The sequence below is a fragment of the Sarcophilus harrisii genome, chromosome 5 (genome assembly GCF_902635505.1).
Source record: "Sarcophilus harrisii chromosome 5, mSarHar1.11, whole genome shotgun sequence".
Classification (NCBI taxonomy): Eukaryota; Metazoa; Chordata; class Mammalia; order Dasyuromorphia; family Dasyuridae; genus Sarcophilus; species Sarcophilus harrisii.
The window spans coordinates 146994699-147015990 of NC_045430.1; the positions used below are offsets into that span (position 1 = coordinate 146994699).

At 33.4% G+C, this 21292-nt stretch overlaps 1 protein-coding gene across 6 annotated transcripts in view; it reads right to left on the minus strand.

Moving 5' to 3' along the window:
- Positions 1-419: 419 nt before the first annotated feature.
- The window catches only part of NAPEPLD (N-acyl phosphatidylethanolamine phospholipase D), a 71000-nt gene continuing 50127 nt past the window's right edge, over positions 420-21292 (minus strand). For all 6 annotated transcript variants that reach the window (XM_012551777.2, XM_003772608.3, XM_012551780.3 and 3 more), the window contains 4 exons: positions 20596-20914; positions 11965-12611; positions 8243-8357; positions 420-1092 (listed from right to left, as the gene is read on the minus strand). In XM_012551777.2, coding sequence (XP_012407231.1) covers positions 964-1092; positions 8243-8357; positions 11965-12611; positions 20596-20898 — 1194 coding nt within the window. In that variant the 5' untranslated portion in view covers positions 20899-20914 and the 3' untranslated portion in view covers positions 420-963. The remainder of the gene's footprint in view (positions 1093-8242; positions 8358-11964; positions 12612-20595; positions 20915-21292) is intronic.

The window sequence follows — 21292 nt, forward strand, 5'->3', positions numbered from 1 at the left end:
GCTTATAATGAAAAAATCAAATTTCATTTGATTAATACATTAAATTAATTTTTAAAATTTAATTTGATATTGTTAGGAAGGAAAAGGAGAATTATGCCAAGGATATTCAGGATTTTTTTTTTTTTAAGAGAAACTGTTGAATGGACGGAATCAAATTTAAATGAAACCATAGTCTATTAATACATGTTACCAAGACCTGAATATAAATTCTGTAAAAACATCAATTTCCATGTAGCTGGTCATATATATTTATGCTTAATTTTAAGGATATGATTTTTAGAAATAAAGTTTTCATAGATAATTCCTTCTCATTTTTCTCTTTCCCTTATTCTGTACCTTCTTCCTCCCCAATTCAAATGGAATTTGAATTAAAAACTAAAACCTTTCAAAAAGTGGAGCGGAACTCAAATCCCCATACATTTATGCTTTAAAAAAAAAGAAAAGAAAAGAAAAAAAAAAGCAAAGCATAGCTGGAGATATCTGTTGACTCTAATAACAAAAGTACTGCTGGGGTTGGAGGAGTTACATTACCTATCTGGGTGCTTAAAAATATATAGGTATACAATGAATTTAGAATCACCTTATATAAAGAAAGAACCTGAAGCCAGGAATGAACATTTTTACAGTTTCTAGAAATAGAACCCAACTTATGAACGACTTCTCTTTAGTTTAAAAAAAAAAAAAAAAAAACTTCCATTGCATTGTTGATAACATTTAAATTTCATACATTATCTAATTTATCCCTCTTAATATTTCAATGTATAAATTAGCTAGTTTGTGAAAATTATTATACATAAAGTAAAATGCAAACTTGGAATAAAACACAAATTAATATAAAGTAAATGCGATTTAAAGGAAAATCACTCTCTCGATTTTAAAATTTGTTTTACTATTTCAAATCCTGCAAGATTTTTTTTAAGCCCTCTGATATTCATATTTATTTCCAGTCTTTATCATCCACATTTATTCAAGATTTTCATCTTCAACATTTATTTGTTTTGATTCTCCATGCTTCAAAGTGAAGAAATCTTGCCTGTTAATTCCATACCTCGCTAAAGATTCATTCAGTTTCAGTGGAGGATCCAGATAATACTGGCAAAAGAAGGGAAAAAAAACAGACATGATCAAATAAAATACGTATAAGAAAAAAAAAAAGATATCAAAAATATTATTTGAAATGTGCATACAAAAAGTTCAACCTAAAATGGTTTTAAGACTTGATTAACTCTGAAGATTATCAACTCAAAAGGAATCATCATAAATAAATCTGTAGACAGCAAAGGGAAAGGGGAGTGATTAACTCTGAAGATTATCAACTCAAAAGGAATCATCATAAATAAATCTGTAGACAGCAAAGGGAAAGGGGAGGACAGCAATTAAAAGATTAATGCATCTGAGAAGGGAACGCCAAGTTCAGATTATTTTAAAATGTACAAAAGACAAGAGGTTATATAGCCAGGTATAACTACAAAATATCAGTCAAAATATATGACTAATGATGGGTTAAAGAACCAAAATGACCTCTTTATGTTTAGAAATAGAAGGAAAGTTTAGACCAGTGCTTGAGGCAATGCTTGGGGCAGTTAGAGGACACAGTGGATGGAGTTCAGATACTTCTTAGCTGTGTGACCCTGGCAAACCACATCTCTCTGCCAAGAAAAGCCCAAATAGGTTCATGAAGAGTAGGACACAACTGAAAAGACTAAACTGAAACAAGATAGACTGTGCTATAATCAATAATGCCAGAGGGGAAAAAAAATAAGCATTTTAAATTCGGTTCAATTTATTTAGTACCTACTATATGTACTAATCACTTGGGATACCAAGATAAAAACAAAAAAGCCTCTGCCCTCAGAGAGTTTGCATTTTACCAAGAAACAGGAAGGGAGAACGGGGAATTCAACACATACAGAAGTATAAATGCGAAGTTGTTTTTTAAAACAGAATACAAAGAAAACTTGGTGAGAGACCTAAGTAAAGTGATCCCAAGGGTTTTTGAGAATGAAACAGAAAGGACAAGATACAGCAAGCCAGTGACAGAAAATATCTGCAAAGACCTTTATATCAATATAGTCACAAAAGACCTATAAGAAGAGGCTTTTGAGGCATGCTTTGGAGAAAAAGTAGGTATTCCATAAGGCAGGATGGAAAGCCTTTGAGACACTGGAGAACCAGCGAGACTAAGGCAAATGAATCATCCTAGAAAGGGAAGTGGGAGAATATGGACAGTAAAAGCCAGGCTTGATAGTCTGTACTTTATTCAAGTGATGATTAAAAAGGGATTAGGGATTTTGTAGTAGGGTCCTTGGATGGATTTAAAGCCGTTTAGTTAAAAATAGTTCTTCTGTGTCCCTATCCCACAAGTCCTTCTATCCCACTTTGTTGCTTGTTCGTTAATTTCCAAGATTTTTGGCAGGACACATTCAACAGATTTTCAAATCTAAGGAAAAGATACATTGATTTCAAACAGTAGGGGAACAGAATTGTTAGCAATTCCCCTTATAAATCCAAAATCCTCTAGTATTTAAAACTCTTTACTATCCATATTATTCATTCTTATGTTTTGGTCATACTTGTGATTTCCTGTATACATATTCTATCGCCTACTTCTTTGATGTCTGGAATGCTTTTCTTCCATTTTGATTTCTTAGAATCTGTAGTCACTTCTTACATAAGGATTTTCTAATCCCTCCAACTGCAGTTAATGCTGGTCCCCAACCCTCCAAATTAATTTATTTTACAAAATTTTTAAAATTTTCTTATTTGTGTGCATTTTATTTCCCTTCAATAGAATGTAAGCTTCCAAAGGGCAGGGATTTTCTTGTCTCAGTTCCTTATATAAAATTGTATGCATAATAAGGATTTAATTAATTCTTGCTGAATTGAGAGAATGAGGAACTGATGAAGACTTTGTGAAATACAATTGAAACAGGAGCTTGAAACAGATGGATCATCTCTCAATAAAGGAGTCTTGAAATGAAAAGTGAAGAAGTGACTATTTTAGAGAATAGAGGGTTTGGAGTTGCTACAATGAAGGACAATAAAGAGTTAAGCTGGAAAGAATAAAAGAATGGCTATGCAGCGATGAGAATTGGATAGAGATTGCAAAATGTAAATTTTGTGGTGAACCCATAAAACACTTGTCTTGTTCTTGATTTTAAGTTCAGAAACTTTTTGACAAAATACCCAAGGGAATTTTGAAGTGTGGTTGTGGAAATATTTTTTAAAAATTGAAAATGGGAAAAGGTACTAGGATTCTGGAGACAGGCAAATTTGATTTTCAAAAGGAACAAGATTTCAGAAAATGGGTAAGGGAACCAAATGTGGATCCCCAGTAAAATCTAGAAAGGATTATTTCATAAATCATCTGTGGACACTTAAAAAGGGGATCAGCAAGTACTAAAACCCAGCATTTACCCAACAAGAAATGTTGAATTTGTTAACCAATTGGGATTACTGGATTTGTGGAACAGATAAATATAAATAGAATATTTTGATTTCAGCAATATTTAACAAAGTACTTCATTATCTTCTTGCATACAAGTCACAGAAACAAAGAGTATATTAAATGTATTTATAATTAAACAAATCCAACTCAAGATAGATCCTTAACTTTCAAGAACTGAATCTGTTGGAGGGGTAAGATTACTATCATCCCTATATTTAGCTACAGGCCACAGAGTTCTTTACACTTATCACAACAACCTTAGATGCTAGGTACCATTAGGATCCTCATTTTACAGTGGAGGAAACCAAGGTAGAAGTTAAATGACTTACCAGGGGTCACATAACTAACAGGTATCTGATATAAGATTTGAAATAAAGTTTTCTGGATTCCAGTAAGTCACTTCACAGTATTTAAAGCAAACCACTAAAGCATAAAATATGACTACAAATTTGGTTTTTACTTCACGAACAAGAAAACTAGACACTCAATGATGGAATAATTTTTCTTTTTTGGCAGAAGAATATAAGGGCAATGGTAATGTTATCCCTCCAACAAATTCAGGGGGTGGGGAGGGCAGGGAGAGCCCACAATGAGTTGGAAGTTGGATTCTAACATCTAAAAAGTTGTTTCCATGGAATTCCAAGAATTCCGTGCTTCAAAATATCCAACAGATGTATAGCAAATCTTAATCATTTTTTTATGTGCTGGCTTAAATCCTTAGTTATTGAAATAATAGGTATGAGTCACTAGTTGTTCAATCCATTTCTACTCAGACATTCATCCAAATGAAATACCATATGTCAAATTAAGTACAAAATAGGATTGTGTGCCATTAAGTTAAGAGTTGTGTACCATATAAGTTATGGGCAATATATCTAGTTAAGGCAGAGTTGCTGTAGGAGGTGGTTTTGTACAGAATCAAGGCCACAATTTACTTTTCAGTTCATATACAAAAAAAACTAGGCACTTAATGATGGAATGATTTTTCTTTTTGGCAGAAAAATATAAGGGTGATAGTAATCCCTCCAACAGATTCAGGACTTTGGAAATTAAGGAAAGAATGGAAAAACAGAGAGGAGAAAAAGTTTTAAGGATTATAACATCCACCAGACGTCAGTATTCTTTTTCTAGAATTAAGCACTCTTCTGTGTTTAATTAATACCAGGATTTGTCCCTGTAATGTAATCATAATTCTAGATCCATAAATAAGAAAGCCCATCACCAGATTGGTGGCAAATTTTCTGATAATATCAACTCATTAAGGTACAGAATCTGTGTTGGTTATCTACAAAGATAAAATCAGATCTTTTGACCTATAATTCAAAGGTTTTGCTAGTTCATAAATGAATGCGTTTTGGTAGGTTCATGAAGGGTATATTCACTTTAATGACAACACAAATCTATTATTCAATTATTAGGCTAGAAATGTAAAACATGATTCTTGGGAGGTCAAGAAGGTCAAGAAAACCAGTATTTCCAATTTGTCTCAGGCAGGCAGATTTACTAGCTAGGTGATCATAAGCAAATCATTTAACCTCTCTTTTGATTTTTAATTTCCTCATCATAAAATTAAGATAAGAACAGTACTTAGCTCAGAGGGTTATTGGATTAGAAATTAAATGAGAATGTATGTAAAGCATTCTACAAGCCTTACTTATGTCACCAAATAAATAGACTTATCATTGCTAAGTTAAAAAAATAAAATAAAATGCCAATGTACTGGATGGAGAAGTCATAATACCTAAACAATTTATGTGAGAAGGAAACGGGTGGTTGATTACAAACTCAATTTACACTAAATGAATAGTGTAACATGGCAACCAAAAAAGGTAAAACTAACTTTAAGATGTATTCACTGAAATACAATATACAGAAAGGGGGAAATTCTAGTCCTATTCTATTTCTGCCCCAATCAGACCACATATACAGTATTGTGTTCAATTCCCATTACCACTCAATTTTTTTTTTCATTGATTTGTCTTTTGTCTGTACATCACCCTCATTTAGGAATGTATCTCACTACCACTCAATAAGCCCTCCTATGTAATAAAGTAAAAAAAAAATCAAGCAAAACCAACAGACACAATAACCAAGTCTAATAATAAATATAACATCTGTAGTCCGTCCATCACTCTACTTTAAAAGGATGGAGATGTGATTCCTCTCTATTGACAAATACTACATTTTAGAAAAAACCCTGAGAATCTAGAATGTTTCCATTGGAACTGGGAATATTTACCATGAATTAAGAAGACTTGGAGAGGATATGGTAGTTGGCTTTTTTCCCCCCTCAAATATTTGAAAGGTTAAATTAAAAATTGATTAAGCTTGTTTCTCCTTACCCCCAGAAGGGTAATGAGTAGAAGTAACTAATCCTGGTGCATTTCTAGTCATCCTGATCTATATCTTGCCACTGGACCCAGATGGCTCCAGAGGAGTAAGACAGGTGAATTTGCACAAGCCTTCACTTAAATCCAATTCACTTGTAAGTCGTGACATCTCCTTCCTGATGTCATGGTCCTCTTGGAGAACAAAGGACAAACAACAATAACAGAAGAAGTGTCTAAGAGAGCTTTCAGATTTTTAAGGTTCAACTTCCTTAAAATCTGAGCTATCCAAAAGTAGATTGTTCTTTATTGGAAAGTAGTGAGTTCCATATTATGGAAAGTGGTAGAGCTGCTTGCTGTTCATGCCTGTGTTTAATAAGATGGTCTCCGATGCCTGGCCTTTCCAATTCTAAGATTCTAGGTTAATGGACAGAAGTTAAAGAGAAGCAGATTTCAGCTCTATATCAAGACAAATTTCCTAACAATTACAGCTACTCAACAATGGAACAAAATAATATTGTGAGGCATTCTGACAAAGTCAAATTCAGTACACTGGGACTCAGTGTTGGAAGCACAAACCCTAGTTTTAACTTTTTATTTGTATAACTTTAAAAAAGCATTTATCCTCTGATCCTCAAATTCCTCATCCCTAATATGGAAATACTTATACTTGTACTACCTACCTTACACTTTTGTTGCCAGGAAAGAACTTCATAAACTTCACAATGCTACATAAATGTCAGTTATTAGACTAGACTTTTTTTGCCAAGACTTCTTCCAATCTCCAAGATTTTACATTTCAATGAATATATTATTTTAATTATTTTAATAGGATAAAGCATATACTATACATAACTCAAAAAATCTCCCTTTTGGAGACGTGCAAAAATGTTTGTAGCAGCCTTTTCTGTACTGGGAAGGAACTGGTAAATAAATGGATGGGTGTCCATCAGAAGGGCATGAATGGCTGAATGAGTTACAGAATATGAATATAATGGAATATTTCTGTTCTATAAGAAATGACCAGCAGGCTGATTTCCGAAAGGCCTGGAGAGACTTACATGAACTTATGCTGAGTGAAATAGATCCAAGAGAACATTGTACACCACCACAACAAGATTATGTGTTGATCGGTTGTGATGAACTTGGCTCTATTCAAGGCAATTCCAATAGACTTCTGATAGAAAGAGCCATCACAGCCAGAGAAAGGACTACAGTGACTGAATGAAGATCACAGCCTAATATTTTCAACTTTGTTATTGTTTATTTGCTTGTGTTTTTTTCCTCTCATTTTTTCCCCTTCTGATCTGATTTTTCTCATGCATGATAAATAAAGAAATAAGTTTAGAAGAATTGCATCTGTTTAACCTATATTGGTTTACTTGTTATCTAAGGGAGGGGGGGAAAGAAGAGGAAAGGAGAAAAATTCACAACACAAGGTTTTGCAATGGTGAATGTTGAAAACTTTCTTTGCATGTAATTTGGGAAATAAAAAACTTATTATTTTTTTAAATTTCCCTTTTGGCATTTTTTCTGGCCTAAATGAAAATAAACAAAGTGAGAAAATGTAAAAGAAAATCTTACTTCGGGTGAGAGGCTAGATAAAGGTTTGTACACTGAATCCATTTTTTGGTGGGGAAGTGAGGGTGAGGCAATCAGAGTAAGTCAACTTGTCAGGGTCACAGAGCTAGTGTCAAGTATCTGAGGTCACATTTGAACCCAGGTCCTCCTGACTCCAGAGCTGTACTCCAATTCTACTGTATCATCTAGCTACCCCTGTACACACTGAATCTTAAAATATATTAGCCTTAAGAAATAAATACCAACAAAATGATTTCTTCTACCCCACATAAGTTGCTAATTGTTCTTTTCTATAAAAATTTAAAATACCCTTAAAAACCTCTATAAAATTAAGGGAAGATTAATAGGAAAGTATGAATTTTGATTCAAGATGTAAGTGCAGAATCTTAATATTAGAAGAGACCTTGAAGGTTATCTTATCTCAGCTAAAGCTGACCAACAAGTACATCTGCAACATCTCTAACAAGTAGTCATCTAACTTCTACTGAAAGATTTCCACAAAGACCCAAATATGACAATTTAGTAAAAATTAAAAACAGAAGGGCAGATATTTCAAAAACCCTAATTTATTAAAAGGAATAAAATGGAACAACTCCTAAATTTCTGATTTTTAGCATCCATAGTACAACTTTACTTATAAAGTTTCATTAATTGCCAAGGTAATCTGAAAATGCTAAATGCTGTGAGAAGCTCTATTTCAGGTGCAAATAATTCTCCCTGTTAAGGCTAGATTAATGAATGAATAAGTAAATTTTGGATGCCAAAGATTCCACTTAATGAGAACATTCCACAGCAAATGTTCCTACCAAGTTCTAACATACTGACTCAAGACACAGAAATCAAAAGTTAAATAACTATGCAATTATTATGATAGATTCAAACTCACCTCATTTGCTAAAGCAAAGGTTCCCCAATGAATTGCTACAGAATTCTTTGACTGAACATCGATGTGAATCCTTACCGCTTCTTCAGGGTCTACATGCTGGTGTTTCATAAACCATCTAATGAAATAAAACAAAAATTATCAAGTTTTTTAGTCTCTTCAATGTAAACTGCATCCTATTCCACTTTTTTTATATAATCCTTATGAATTTGTACAAAAATAAATGCCAATAGATAAATATTGTTTCCTTAGTCAACCTTCTGCAAAATAAAATCTTTCTTTTCTTTCTTTAACTGGCTCGTTTATTCCTATGCAATTGTATCACCAAAAAGACTTTAGTGCTCTGGATTTCCTCTGAAAGAGTCCCCACAAGCATTCAAAACTAGGTATGCTGTATTCTGCTACCCTTGACATGATTCAGTGAAGCTTTACAATGGATACAGAATTGGAAGTCCAAAGTCAATTCTATATCCATTGTTAAGCTTTTGAAAAACAATAAATGGATTAAGAATTTAAACCATTTTTAACAGACAGTTGCTGAGAGTCAGGAATTCCATTTCCTTTTCAGAGGAGATTAAAATATTTTAGCATGCATAGTACTTTCTCAAATAGCAAACTGGCAAATACAAACTATATTTTAGGGGGAAATATTTTTAATGGTACAAAGAGAGGAAAAAATCATTTGTTTAGTCACTATAAATGTGCCAAGCACTATGCTAAGTGCTTTTTTTTTTTTTTTTAAACCAATATTACCAGAAAGGCTATGGAAAGCATGCAATATTTATTCAAAGACTTTTCGTTCTTTTTGCATTATCAGCCTCTGTTCTCTCTCTCTTCTCCCTTCCAACCTGCACCAATTCTGAAGCTGAAATACAATTGGTGTTTTATTTTTCCTACGTTATCAATCCCAGTGAAATACCATTGTGAACAAGAAGACTCAAACTATGAAAGACAGAATAAATATAGTGCCAGTATGTACACAAATTCTAACAGTGTTTACCTGTTTGTACAATCTGGGGAATGTTATTTGATATTCCTATAAAGTGAATGTTATGTTTTTAAAAAGAGCCACTGTTTCCTGAACAATCAGCAAAAGAGGACTGTCACTGTTTTTCCAGATTTTATGGCAACTCTATGGGACAACTTTTTAAAAGTATGCTTGAAATTGCTTTTTCTTTCTTATTTTTTAAATTGGAGAAAGGTGCTGAAAGGAGTGCTCTCTTTTGTTTTTATTTCAATTTAACAATAATTTGAAAATAATTCGTAATCACCTAAGCATTTTGTTGAGTCCCTTGAGAACTACGAAGTTTAAATAAGATCTAATTCTTGCTTTTCATAATCCTACAATCTAGTAGTGAAAAATGCCGCATGTGTAACTAAAACAAAATAATATACAGATACATGAGAGAGATAAATAGTTTTATATTACACATAATTATAGTTGCTCTTTTTTGAAAGCATTTAAAGCTTTTTATAAATAATAAATAGAAAACCTTTATAGAATTGCAAACTAAGAAATGTTTTCATATTTTAAGAACACATTCTGACTCAAAAGTGAGATAATATTGACTTGTTATATGTTTTCAGTTATCTTTTTTTAGTTTAAAAAAAAATCTTAATTTAGAAGTATCGTTTGTATGTCTTTTGATAGGCAGGACTTGAATTCAGGTTCAAATTTTCAGCTATCCACCAAACTTCCTATATTTTATTAAAGGGAAACCATTGATATGTGGCTCTGAACAGGTAACTGTAATCCACCAACAATCATTTGTAAAGATCACATTACTATATACCAGCATTGTTCTAAACAGGGAGGATATGGACAAAACTGAAATGATCCCTGCCCTGAAGGAACTTACACTCTAATGAAAGTTTTTAAAGGGAATTCATTAGCACCTGGGGAGGATCAGAAAAGATCTCTTACACTAGGGCTGAAGAGGGAAGGCAGGGTTTCTTGGTGGTGAAGGCAAGGAGAGAAGCATAGGAGCTAGTCTGGACAGAGGCGCAGAGATAAAACAGACAGATAGTGTGAGGACCAACAAGACAGACATGACTGCACCAAACACTGCAAGGAGGGGAGTAACACAACTGGTAAGGTAGGATCAGGGGGCAGCAGGAGATAGATGCCGGCTCTGGTGTCAGGAAGATCAAGATTCAATTCCAGCCTCAGATGTTTATTAGCCGTGTTTCTCTGGGCAAGTCACTTAACACTGTTTTTACATTTGTAAAACGAGCTAGAGAAAGGAAATAAGAAACTACTCCAGTATCTTCACAAAGACCCCAAAGAGGGATCACGAAGAGTCAAACACAACTGAATAACAGCAAGGTAAGACAAGGTTAGGTTGTGAGGAGTTTTAAAAGCTGGCCAAGAATTTATATTTGATCCTAGAAGTAATAGGAAGCCACTGGAAATTACCGTATAAGGAAGTAATGTGATCCGACCTGAACTTTAGGAAAACCACTTTGGCACGTGAGTGAGGGAAGAACTGAATTGAGCAGAAGCCTGAAGAAGGGAGACTAAATAAAAGGCTATTAAAAGTTTAGAAGAAAAGTGATGAGATCCTGAAACAGGCTGGATTTGTGTGAATATGTGAGAAATTCTGTGGAAATAGAAAGATCTGGCAACCTACTGCAAGTGTGGGGAATGAGAAATAGGAGTCAAGAATGACATCAAGACTGCAAACCCAGATAATGGAAGTATGTTAGTGCCCTCAACAGTAACAAAAACGTTTGGGGATAGAAATAACGAGTTATGTCGTAAACATTTTAAGCAAGTTTACAGAAAATCCAGTCCCAATGTCCAATAAGCAGTTCAGAATGCAAACTTAAAAGAGATTGGGGCTGGAGGCCATATGTCTAGGAGCCATATGAATAGAAAATGGTAATAGGTATCACAAAAATTACATGAAAAGGTAAAATTGCCTTGTCTAAAATAAGGAAATTAGAAGAAATTGATTGTATCAAGAGAAAGTGATCATTAATGAAGCAGGGAAAGAAATAGATCAAATGAATCTGAAGCATTATGCAACCTATTTAGAAGAAAAAGGTAATCCAGAATGCTAGGTGGTAAAATAGATAAGAGAGCTAGGCCAGAAGTCAGGAAAACTCATTTTCCTGAGTTCAAATCCAGTTTCAGACACTTACTCTATGACATCCAGACAATTCACTTAACCCCTGTTTGCCTCAATTTCCTCATCTGTAAAATGAGCTGGAAAAGGAAAGGGAAAACCACTTCAGCATCTTTGCCAAGAAAACCCCATATAGGGTCATAGAGAGTAAGACAAATTAAAATGAATGAACAAGAGGAAGAAAGAGAATAGGGATCAGTTTATATAAATAAGGAATGAAAGATTGCCCTATTCTAGAATCTTGTCTCTAATGCAAAATAAGTCAATTCTTTCTTTTGTAGGATCTTAATAGCAAATGGGATGTGACTGAGTATCCCTGAAATCTAAGCCAAATATCAATTATTTATTAAATCACATACATATGTGGCAAGAAGTAACTTTAACCCAACTTAATCATTTCAAATTGTTTCAGTTTTCATTGATTAATTATTTTTCACATAAATTTTAGTCTACAAATGAGCTTATGATCTCAGATCAGTATATGACCTACAAGTGATACCACCAAATACTGGCAAATAGTATTCAAATAATATTCTTAAAAATAAGTTCACATAAAAAAATGTCCTTTTTCTAATGAACTTTGAGAAGTCTACATACCTTGGTTCATAAGCTCCAATAGGAATAGCTGCAAGATCAAAAGGTCCAAATCGTTTTCCTATCTCTTCAAAAACACTACAATAACCAGTGTCTCCTGCAAAGAAAAATCTATTCCAGGGCCCCAAGACAGACCAGCTGCCCCACAAAACTTTATTGTCATCTATTGGAGTTCTTTTACACCAGTGTTGGGAAGGTGTAAAGACAAAGGTGATATCATCATGTTCAGGAATACAGTTTTCTTCCCACCAGTCCAGTTCAATCACATTCTCACATCCACAATTCTGCATCCACTCTAAGAGACCCATAGGCACAAACCACCTCAGATCACCGCCAAAACGCTCATTTAAACTAAGTACAGTATTATAGTCCAAGTGGTCATAGTGGGTATGACTGATAATAACTGCATCTATTTTGGGCAGCTGCCCTATTGTGCATGGTGGATTGCGAAAGCGTTTTGGACCAACGAACTGTGACAGTGAAGCCCGCATACTAAAAATAGGGTCTGTGAGAAATGTTATCTCATCCATTTCCACCAAAACTGTTGCATGTCCAAGCCACGTGACTCGTAAACCACCTTTCTTCATTCCAGCTTGTTCAGGATTTTCAACAAAATATGGGCAAACCAGTGGAAGTTCTTTGTCCAGTTCCTAAAAGATTAAAAGAGAAATAGCTGTTAGAAAATAAGAGACCTCATTTAGTCAAGGGTTTAAATTCTGATTCCTATCAAAGAAAAGGCCTGCTTTTGTTTAGCCTCTACAAATTCTAAAAGACATGTAGATAAATAGCTGCTCTTTTGTAAAACAACAACAACATGCTGGCTCTAGAATGTATTTTATGGTGGAATTCAATTATACTATTATTATTACAAGATTGATTATTACAAAATTCATTAGGGTAACATTTTGTGGGATATGCCTGTACAATGAAAAGAACATTTTTAACAAGACAAAATGTAGCCCTCCTATTAGAGGAGCTAGACAGTAATGTATTCAACAGAAAGTAATAATGATGACTGCTTTCTAAAGCATGTAACTTTTTTGTTTTGTGTTACTAAGGTAGGAAGTTTTTGCTGTTATTTTTGGGAGGTGAAAAAAAGTTGTGATTTTATCTCTGTAAGTAATTCTTAGTGGGGAAACTCCATCCACATATTCAGAAAAATGATTTGTCTTTAAATCAGTCTTTTGTATCACTGTCTTCTGACAGAAGGGTTTGCACAGCTCAGCAAACTATAAACTATGTCAAGCAAGGTCACCCAAGATGAAAAGGTCATAGTGGAGAGTTTTGACAAAGGTGATCCACTGAAGAAAGAAATGGCAAACTATTCCAATATCTTTGCTCTTCCCCAGTAACAAGTTGGACACCTTCCAACCTGAGGAGCTCAGCTTCTATTGTTATTTTTTATTCTTTTAATACTGTCCATGAAGTTTTCTTGGCAAAGGACAACTATGGGTAGCTCCAGAGAGAATGAAGTAGTTGGGTCAAAGCCAAAATGAAGCTCAGCTTCAGATGAGTGTCTAGTGATGAAAAGAAAGTCTGATGATGTAAAGATCAATTATTGTAGAAGCCTAAAATATAAGATCTCTAAACCAAGGTAAACTGGATGTGGTCAAACAGATGAAAAGATTAATAATACTTGATGTCTTGAGTATCAATGAACTTAAAGAGGCAAGAATGAATGGATTTAATTCAGGCAATCGATATATATACTACTGTGGGCAAGATCCCCAAGAAGAAAAGTGGCAGCACTCATAATCGGAAAAGGGGTAAGAAAAGCAGCACTGGGATATGTCAAAAACGAAAGAATGATACCAATTTCAATCCAAAGCAAATCAAAGCAAATTTATGCTCCAACCATAGATGCCCAAAAGGCAAAGTTGTTCAATTCTATTAAGACCTTCAATATTTTCATAACAGCACCAAAAGATGTTACATTCCTCATAGAAGATTACAATTCTAAAGTAGGAAATCAAAAGATATTAGAATAACAGGCAAGTCTTGTCTTGGAGTACAAAATGAAGCAGGGCAGCAACTAAAAAGTTCTGTTAAGATAAATCACTGGTCATAGCAAACACTCTTTTCCAACAACTCAAAAGATAATTCTACACAAGAACGTTCATCAGATGGTCATTACTGACATCAGATTGATTATATACTTTGCAGCCAAAATTAGAGAAGCTCTAGTCAGTTAAACAAGACCTATAGATGAATATAGATGAATATGAGTTTCTTCTTGCAAATTTCAGACTTAAATTGAAGTAGGGAAACCATCAGACAATATAAGTATGACCTAAATAACATCCTTTATAATATGAAGTAGAAGCAATGGATAGATGTAAAGGATTAGATCTAGTATACAGAGTACTTGAAGAACTATGGACAGAGATTTATAATACTCTACTGAAGGTAGCAACAAACAAGATCCCAAAGAAAAAGAAAAGCAAGAAAGCAAAATAGCTGTCTGGTGAGGCTTTATAAATACCTGAAGAAAGAAGAAAAGCAAAAGGAAAAGGAGGATACACACACACACGCACACACACTCCTCTGAATTCAGTTCCAAAGAAAATAAAGGGGGAGAGAATTTTCTCAAATGAACAAAGAAGTAATAAAAGAAACAATAAAATGGGAAAGACAAGATAGCATCAGGAAAATTAAGACTATCAAGGGAAAATTTTATGCAAAAATGGAAGTATTATCAACAATGAGGCTAGTAGAGATAGCAGAATTCAAGCTGAGCAATTTTAAGTCCTTTAAAAAAAAAAGTGCAATACTCACTATGCCAGCAAATTTGGAAAACTCAACAGAGGCCACTGGATTGGAAAAGATCAGTTTATGTCCCAAATCTAAAGAAGGAATAGATTTCAAGAGATAGTGGAGGACAGAAGAATCTGGCATGTGAGGATCCATGAAGAATAGAACACAACTGAATGAATAGGCTAGCTAAAAACTACATTACTAGTTTCTTGTCAATTTTTTTTCAGAATGTTTAAGATTTTGTCATCAGCAAAAGCAGTTCAGATGTATTAATTTAAAAAGGTTTATGATTTCATACTCTTATTGTATGTGTATGTATTTTTATGTGTAAAAACATTTCTCCAAATGCCTATTGATTTAAATGTAGGTCCCATTTTTCTCTCTTTCCAAATCTAGAGACAGCTAAATGGCATTTACTTCAAGAGCAAGCTCAATCACTGTTGCAACTTACAAATGGGATTTATCTGGTGAGGGTACACATAAGAGTATCTTAATGCAAATTTAGAGAATTTTTAAGATCACAGGAACAGCTAGGTGATATAGTAGATAGAGCTCCATTTCTGCAAGCAGGGAGACTTATCTCCCTGAGATAAAATATGATAGCTACTAGCTGTCTAGTCACTTAACCCTGCTTGCCTCAGTTTCCTTATCTGTAAAATGAGCTAGAGAAGGAAATGGCAAACCACTTCAATATCTTTGCCAAGAAATACTTAAATGGGGTTATGAAGAGTCAGACATGACTGAAATGAATAAACAATAACAACAAAAGAATCACCTTATATGTGGAGTTCATAATAAGATCTTCCTATGAGGGCTAGTTAATAGAGCCAAATTTGAAATTTCATAATAGCCTAAAACAAATTTAATAAGAAATTTTCACTACATGCCTCAGAAAAATAAAGGAGAAATTTCTAATATTTTAAGCAGAAACCTGTTGCTGAAAGGATCAACAATAGAATGCAGAAATACTTTATAAAACAGGTTAATCAGTTCAAACATCAGGCTACCAAGAGGTACAATGATTCTCTGCTCCCAAATTCAGAGATGCAAAGTTCAACATCTGTAAGAATAGCTAGCTTGACAAGTTGTGCTATTCAAAAAAACATCAAAAGAAGTTGTAAAGCTGAGAGAAGAGTCAATGTCATTCCATCTAAACTCTCGTATTTTAATGGCATCCATTCTTGTTACTAGTTTAACATTTTATCAGTGACTTAGGTGAAGGCATTGATGGCATGGTTAACAAATTTGAAAATGATACAAAGTTGGGAAAGCCGAGAAAGGCCTCAAAAAATCCTTCATCATTTTGAAATACCAAGGATGAGAAGAAGAAAGAAAAGAAAGAAAGAAAGACTTCCAGTCTCACAGTCTTAAGTTATTGCATTAACCTGCCAATATTCATCCTGCACAAACTAAATTATGTACAATCAATTATGAGGCTCCCTCAAAAACAATGCAAGTGGGAAAAGATTTCTTTTAAATTTCTTCTGTAAAAATCTGTGCCAATTATTTACAACATGGAGATTGCTAGATACTCTTGCTGATAATGAATTTGCAATTACTGTGGTTGGATTTGAGGAATTTGTGGGCTGAAAACTGATAAACTGTCACTGTTGCAATACATCAGCCTCAAGCAAACAGCCATATTGAAGGAATGGTTACAGCCTAAAGACATCCTGAAGCAGATGGTTAGTGGACAAAAGCCAATAACATATGCCAAGTTTCTCATCATTCACCATGTAATTCTGTCAACAAGAGAGTCAGTTGGTCCTGCTGAATTACTGTGTTTTGTTTCAAGACTTGCCACAATTATCTTCATCAAGATTTATCAAAGAATTTGCACCATAAACAGTAATATATAATGAATACTATTCTGCCCCCCTTTATTCTCATCACAAGTGTTGAGTCTTTTCTAGAAGTATGATAATATTGGAAGAACACTGGTTCTGGGTTCAAATCCTACTTCTAGTACTATTTGTTTAATCCTGGTAAAGTCATTTATCCTCTGTCTACCTCAGTTTTGTAATCTGTAAAATGAAAGGGATGAACAAGATGACCTCTGTGATTTCATCTATGATTTTAAAGTCATATTTAAATATGATATGGCCTCCGAAGTAGCAACAAGTAAAGGGCAATATACGTAATTCATGTTTTCACAGGGGCAGCTAGCTGGCTCAGTGGATAGAATACCAAGCCTGGAATCAGGATGATTAGTCTTCCTGAATTCAAATCTAACTTCAGATACTAGCTATCATTTAAATCATTTAAATTAGTTTGCCCCAGTTTCCTCATCTTTATATCAGCTGGAGAAGGAAGTGGCAAACTAATCCAGTATCTTTATCAAAAAAACTCCAGAGTCACAAAAAGTCAGACAGCACTAAAATGAAAGATCAGCTGCGGCAGCAGCAACAACAATTACTGTTGGATACTATTATAAACTATAACAGTTTATATTTATAGGTTGCTTTATATATATTTTCCTTTAGTCTTAAGAGTCAAAAAAAACTTGTGACTTTCTCAAAACTATAATATAGTTTATTAGTGGAGGTGCAAGACTACATTCCATGTCTTCTGAACTCAAACCATTTCTACTACACCATGTTGTCCATATACAAATGTCCTTAACGCTATTAAACCTCATCTATCTATTTTAATACTTTCAAGAATGTATTGTCTCCAGTACAAATTCTCTGGGTACAATTGGTATGGTTCATCTACTTTTTCCAGCACTGTCTCTTTAATTGGCATTTTCATCCTTCTAATTTAACACTTTGGGAACTATTGTATTAAGGTACAAATTGTCATTGGTGATTTAAAAAATCATTATAAAAATGTTGATAATTTTTTTTTCCTATTTGGTGTTCTTCTGTCATCATTGATGGCAGATCAGGATAATGAAGTTCAATTAAGTCTCCTGTCAGTTTCTTAAAATTATTTTGACCTCCAAATTTTTGTGTGTTAAATGAGGAAAATATTACTCATAACCTTCTGAAGTATTCACAAATCAGTATTATCTTTGAGTTCTATATCTGATCGCATGGAAAGGAAAAACAATTTTTTTTTACTATAGTAGTTTTTCTAAAATTTGATTTACTGACACATATCATTGACGAAATTTACTATTAAAGAGATGGGCTTTTATAGCAACAAACAGTTTAGCTTGATTGAAAGCACTGTATAACTCACAGATCTGAAAATCTGATGATCTCTTATTTAACCCATGGCCCCACTCGCTATCCATCTGAAATATCAGTCTAAATTGCATATAATGAGAAAGAATCTAAATTTGTACATAACGTCCATGTATTCAAATTCCTTCATGTTTGTAAAGGTCCACAATAGTATAGGAAATCCAAAGGAGATTAGTTTGGTTCTATAGTCAACCCAATCTCAAGTAAAAATCCTTAAATATTATACCAACAAATTAATGACCAGAGGTGGTGGTTTTCTGTTTTGTTTTGGTTTTACTTCAATTTAGTTTTCCTCCTTTTTCCACTTTCATTTCTAGAATGAAATATTCTAGAGTTAGGCCTCTTCACCACAGCTTTCTCTCTCTCTTCTCCTCCCCTTTTCTTTCCTTCATTTTAAAGAAAACAATTAATTCCAAAGACTCATGAATAAAAATGCCATTCACCTTTAGAAAAAGAACTATGGAATCTGAATCCAGATCAAAGCAAACTATTTATATTTTTTGTCTTGGTTTTATGTTCTTCCTTTTTGTTCGGTTGCTTCTTTCACAACTAAGGTGGAAATATGTTTCACATGATTACACAGGTATAAACCATAGCAGATTACTTGCCATATTGGGAAGGGGAAATGGGAGAAAGAAAAATCTGAAACACAAAATCTTATAAAAATGAATGTTGAAAACAAGATATAATAGGAAAAAATAAAATACTATTTAAAAAAAAGAAAATACTTTCTAGGACTGAAAAGAACTTGTCAGGAAAACCAGTTGGATTAATCATCTCAAGCTCTGCCTAAACTAATCCTAAGGTTCCAATGCTATCTTTGATCAATACATTATCATTTTGTCCCCAGAAGTTACCTGTACCTCATAGAATATGTTTTTAAAGCTAATAACCACAGTAGTTTTACTTCCATGGGTATCCAAGCAAAGACACACAGTAAATGTCACACAGAATAAAGTACACAAGTTACTTAATTCTAGCAGTGACTCACTTAATCAAAATAACTGAAAATATTCACTGTGTGATCACAGGAATCATGGCTGAGAGCAGGACCCAGGTGTCCTGCAAATTGGAAATATGAATGAATATGACTACGAGATTCCTGAAGAAAATGTTGTATAGAAGTATTGCAGATGCAGCTGTTTCTCAGACCTTCAAAAAGAATGCTGAAATACGGCCTGCCCCTTGGTTGCATAATATTGAATAGTTTTGATGAGAACAAAGCCTTCAAAATATACTATAGTGCAGTATTCAACTCCTGTGAATTTAAAGCTACTATAACAGAAGTCAAACAAATTGAGTTAAATAGTTTTCTTAGGAAAAAAATTTGGACATTTGAATAGACAGGAGAAACAGCAAAAATGTGCCTATGGTTCTATCCACTGATTTCCAGAATTAGAAGTTGATATAGTTATAGATTAAAAACTCTAAATCCGTAATTCTTATAGAATCAAATATTGATACATTTTATAGCTGAGAGAAATTAACACTGTAATTATTTTCCTTATCTATCAATAACTCTGGGTTAAAAGAGGAATTATATATCCCCATTTAAATAGATTTGATTTATTTTATAAAAATGAATGTTGAAAATTCTTTACATGTCATTAGAAAAATAAAATACTGCTCAGAAATTAAATAGATTATATTTTATTAAATAAAAAGTTTCTGGAAAGAAAAAAGTTCCAATGACTTTCATTTTTATAAGCCTCAGAACACTATTGACTACTTTTGCCTAATTCTATTTCTTTATGTAGAGACCAGAATACTCCTCATTGTTACCTCAATTTGAAAAAATGTATTCACACCAAAATAATTTTCCAAGGACTTTGCACCAAAATTATACTTGTTCTTAAGGACCCAGATACACAAGTCAAATATTTGAACTAGTACTAATAATACATCTCAATACCATATCAGGATAAAAAAAATTATATTAACAACTGCAGTTAATCATTGTTGTAGAACACTGGTGAAAATAAAGCTTTAGTTTTATTTCAAAATTTTCCCTTACCTTTTATTCTTCTAAGAAGATATTAAATAACAGAGAATTAAAATTGATTATAAAAAGCTACCAAAATAAAACTCAACTTTTATAATAGTCTACAAAGTTACATAGCATCAAAATGCCACATGTACAATACCTAAAATCTGCAAGAGGATAAAATAAATGATTGTCTTCATTTATAGTAGTGACACTTTAAATGCAGGCTGAGTGTTCCAAGTTGTATTTCTAGAAGTGATGATTGATTTGCTGATACACACACACACAAACACACACACAGGTTTTTTTTTTTTTAAACCTGGATTCCCTTCTTGACAAATGATGTTAAATTCTATCATAAGTAAAAATGTTTGACATAGACTTTTTTTAACCAGCAATTTTGAAAAATGAAAATGAAAAAGTATCAGTGCACTAGAGACATTAATATCCTATGGTCCCAATATAAAGATGTTTGTGGAAAGAATAGCTTTAAATTTCCCCCTATAATTTCAATTCCTAATTGACAGAGGAGCAGAATAGTCAATTCACTTAAACAAAGCAAATTAAGAATGTGGTTATAGCTTATTCATTGAAGTAATTCAATTAACTATGATGTTAGTATTATAATTCAGTATATTATTTAGTATAATAACCCAGTATTATAATTACAGTAAGAAAACATTAAGACACTAAATAAAAATTATCTACCTCTTTACAACGTGGAATTTTGCTGTTATCTTTTTCCAATATCATCCATTTCAAAACATCTGCAAGAGACGGATATTTCCATGTTGGCCAAGGGTTGATGTATCTTCCATCCTTTCCTTTTTGTGACTTAGTTACAGATTCCTCTAACCTATAGTCTATCCTGAAGCTTTTTCTGAATGATGACTTCTCACAATCTTTTGTGCTACGTCTGGCTGAAAGCCTGCATTTTTTTTTCACTTCTTCCAAAAGGTGGCTGTTACTTATTGTTATAGAAGTCTCACTTTCATCTGGGTTTTCTTCCATATTATTTGTTGGTAATCTAAAATTAGAGAGGAGAAAATAGTTAAATACAAAGATAAAAGCAGTGTCATAGTTTCCTTATTCAGTCTTCTTTTATCATACTTCTGTTTCTTCTTCTAAAAAATTCTTATATCCATCTGCTATTGGGATTCCAAGACATTGCAGGACTTTTTCAGGACTTCAAAAGAATCAAATTTACATTAGCTCAATCTTTCTTCCTGTATAATACAATTTTATACTCTAGTATTACTGCTTACTATTTTTTAAAAGAGAAAAAAAAGGGCAGCTAGGTGGCACAGAGCACCATCCCTGAAGTGAGGAGGACCGAAGTTCAAATCCGACCTCAGATATGTAATACTTCCTAGCTGTGTGACTCTGGGCAAGTCACTTAACCCCA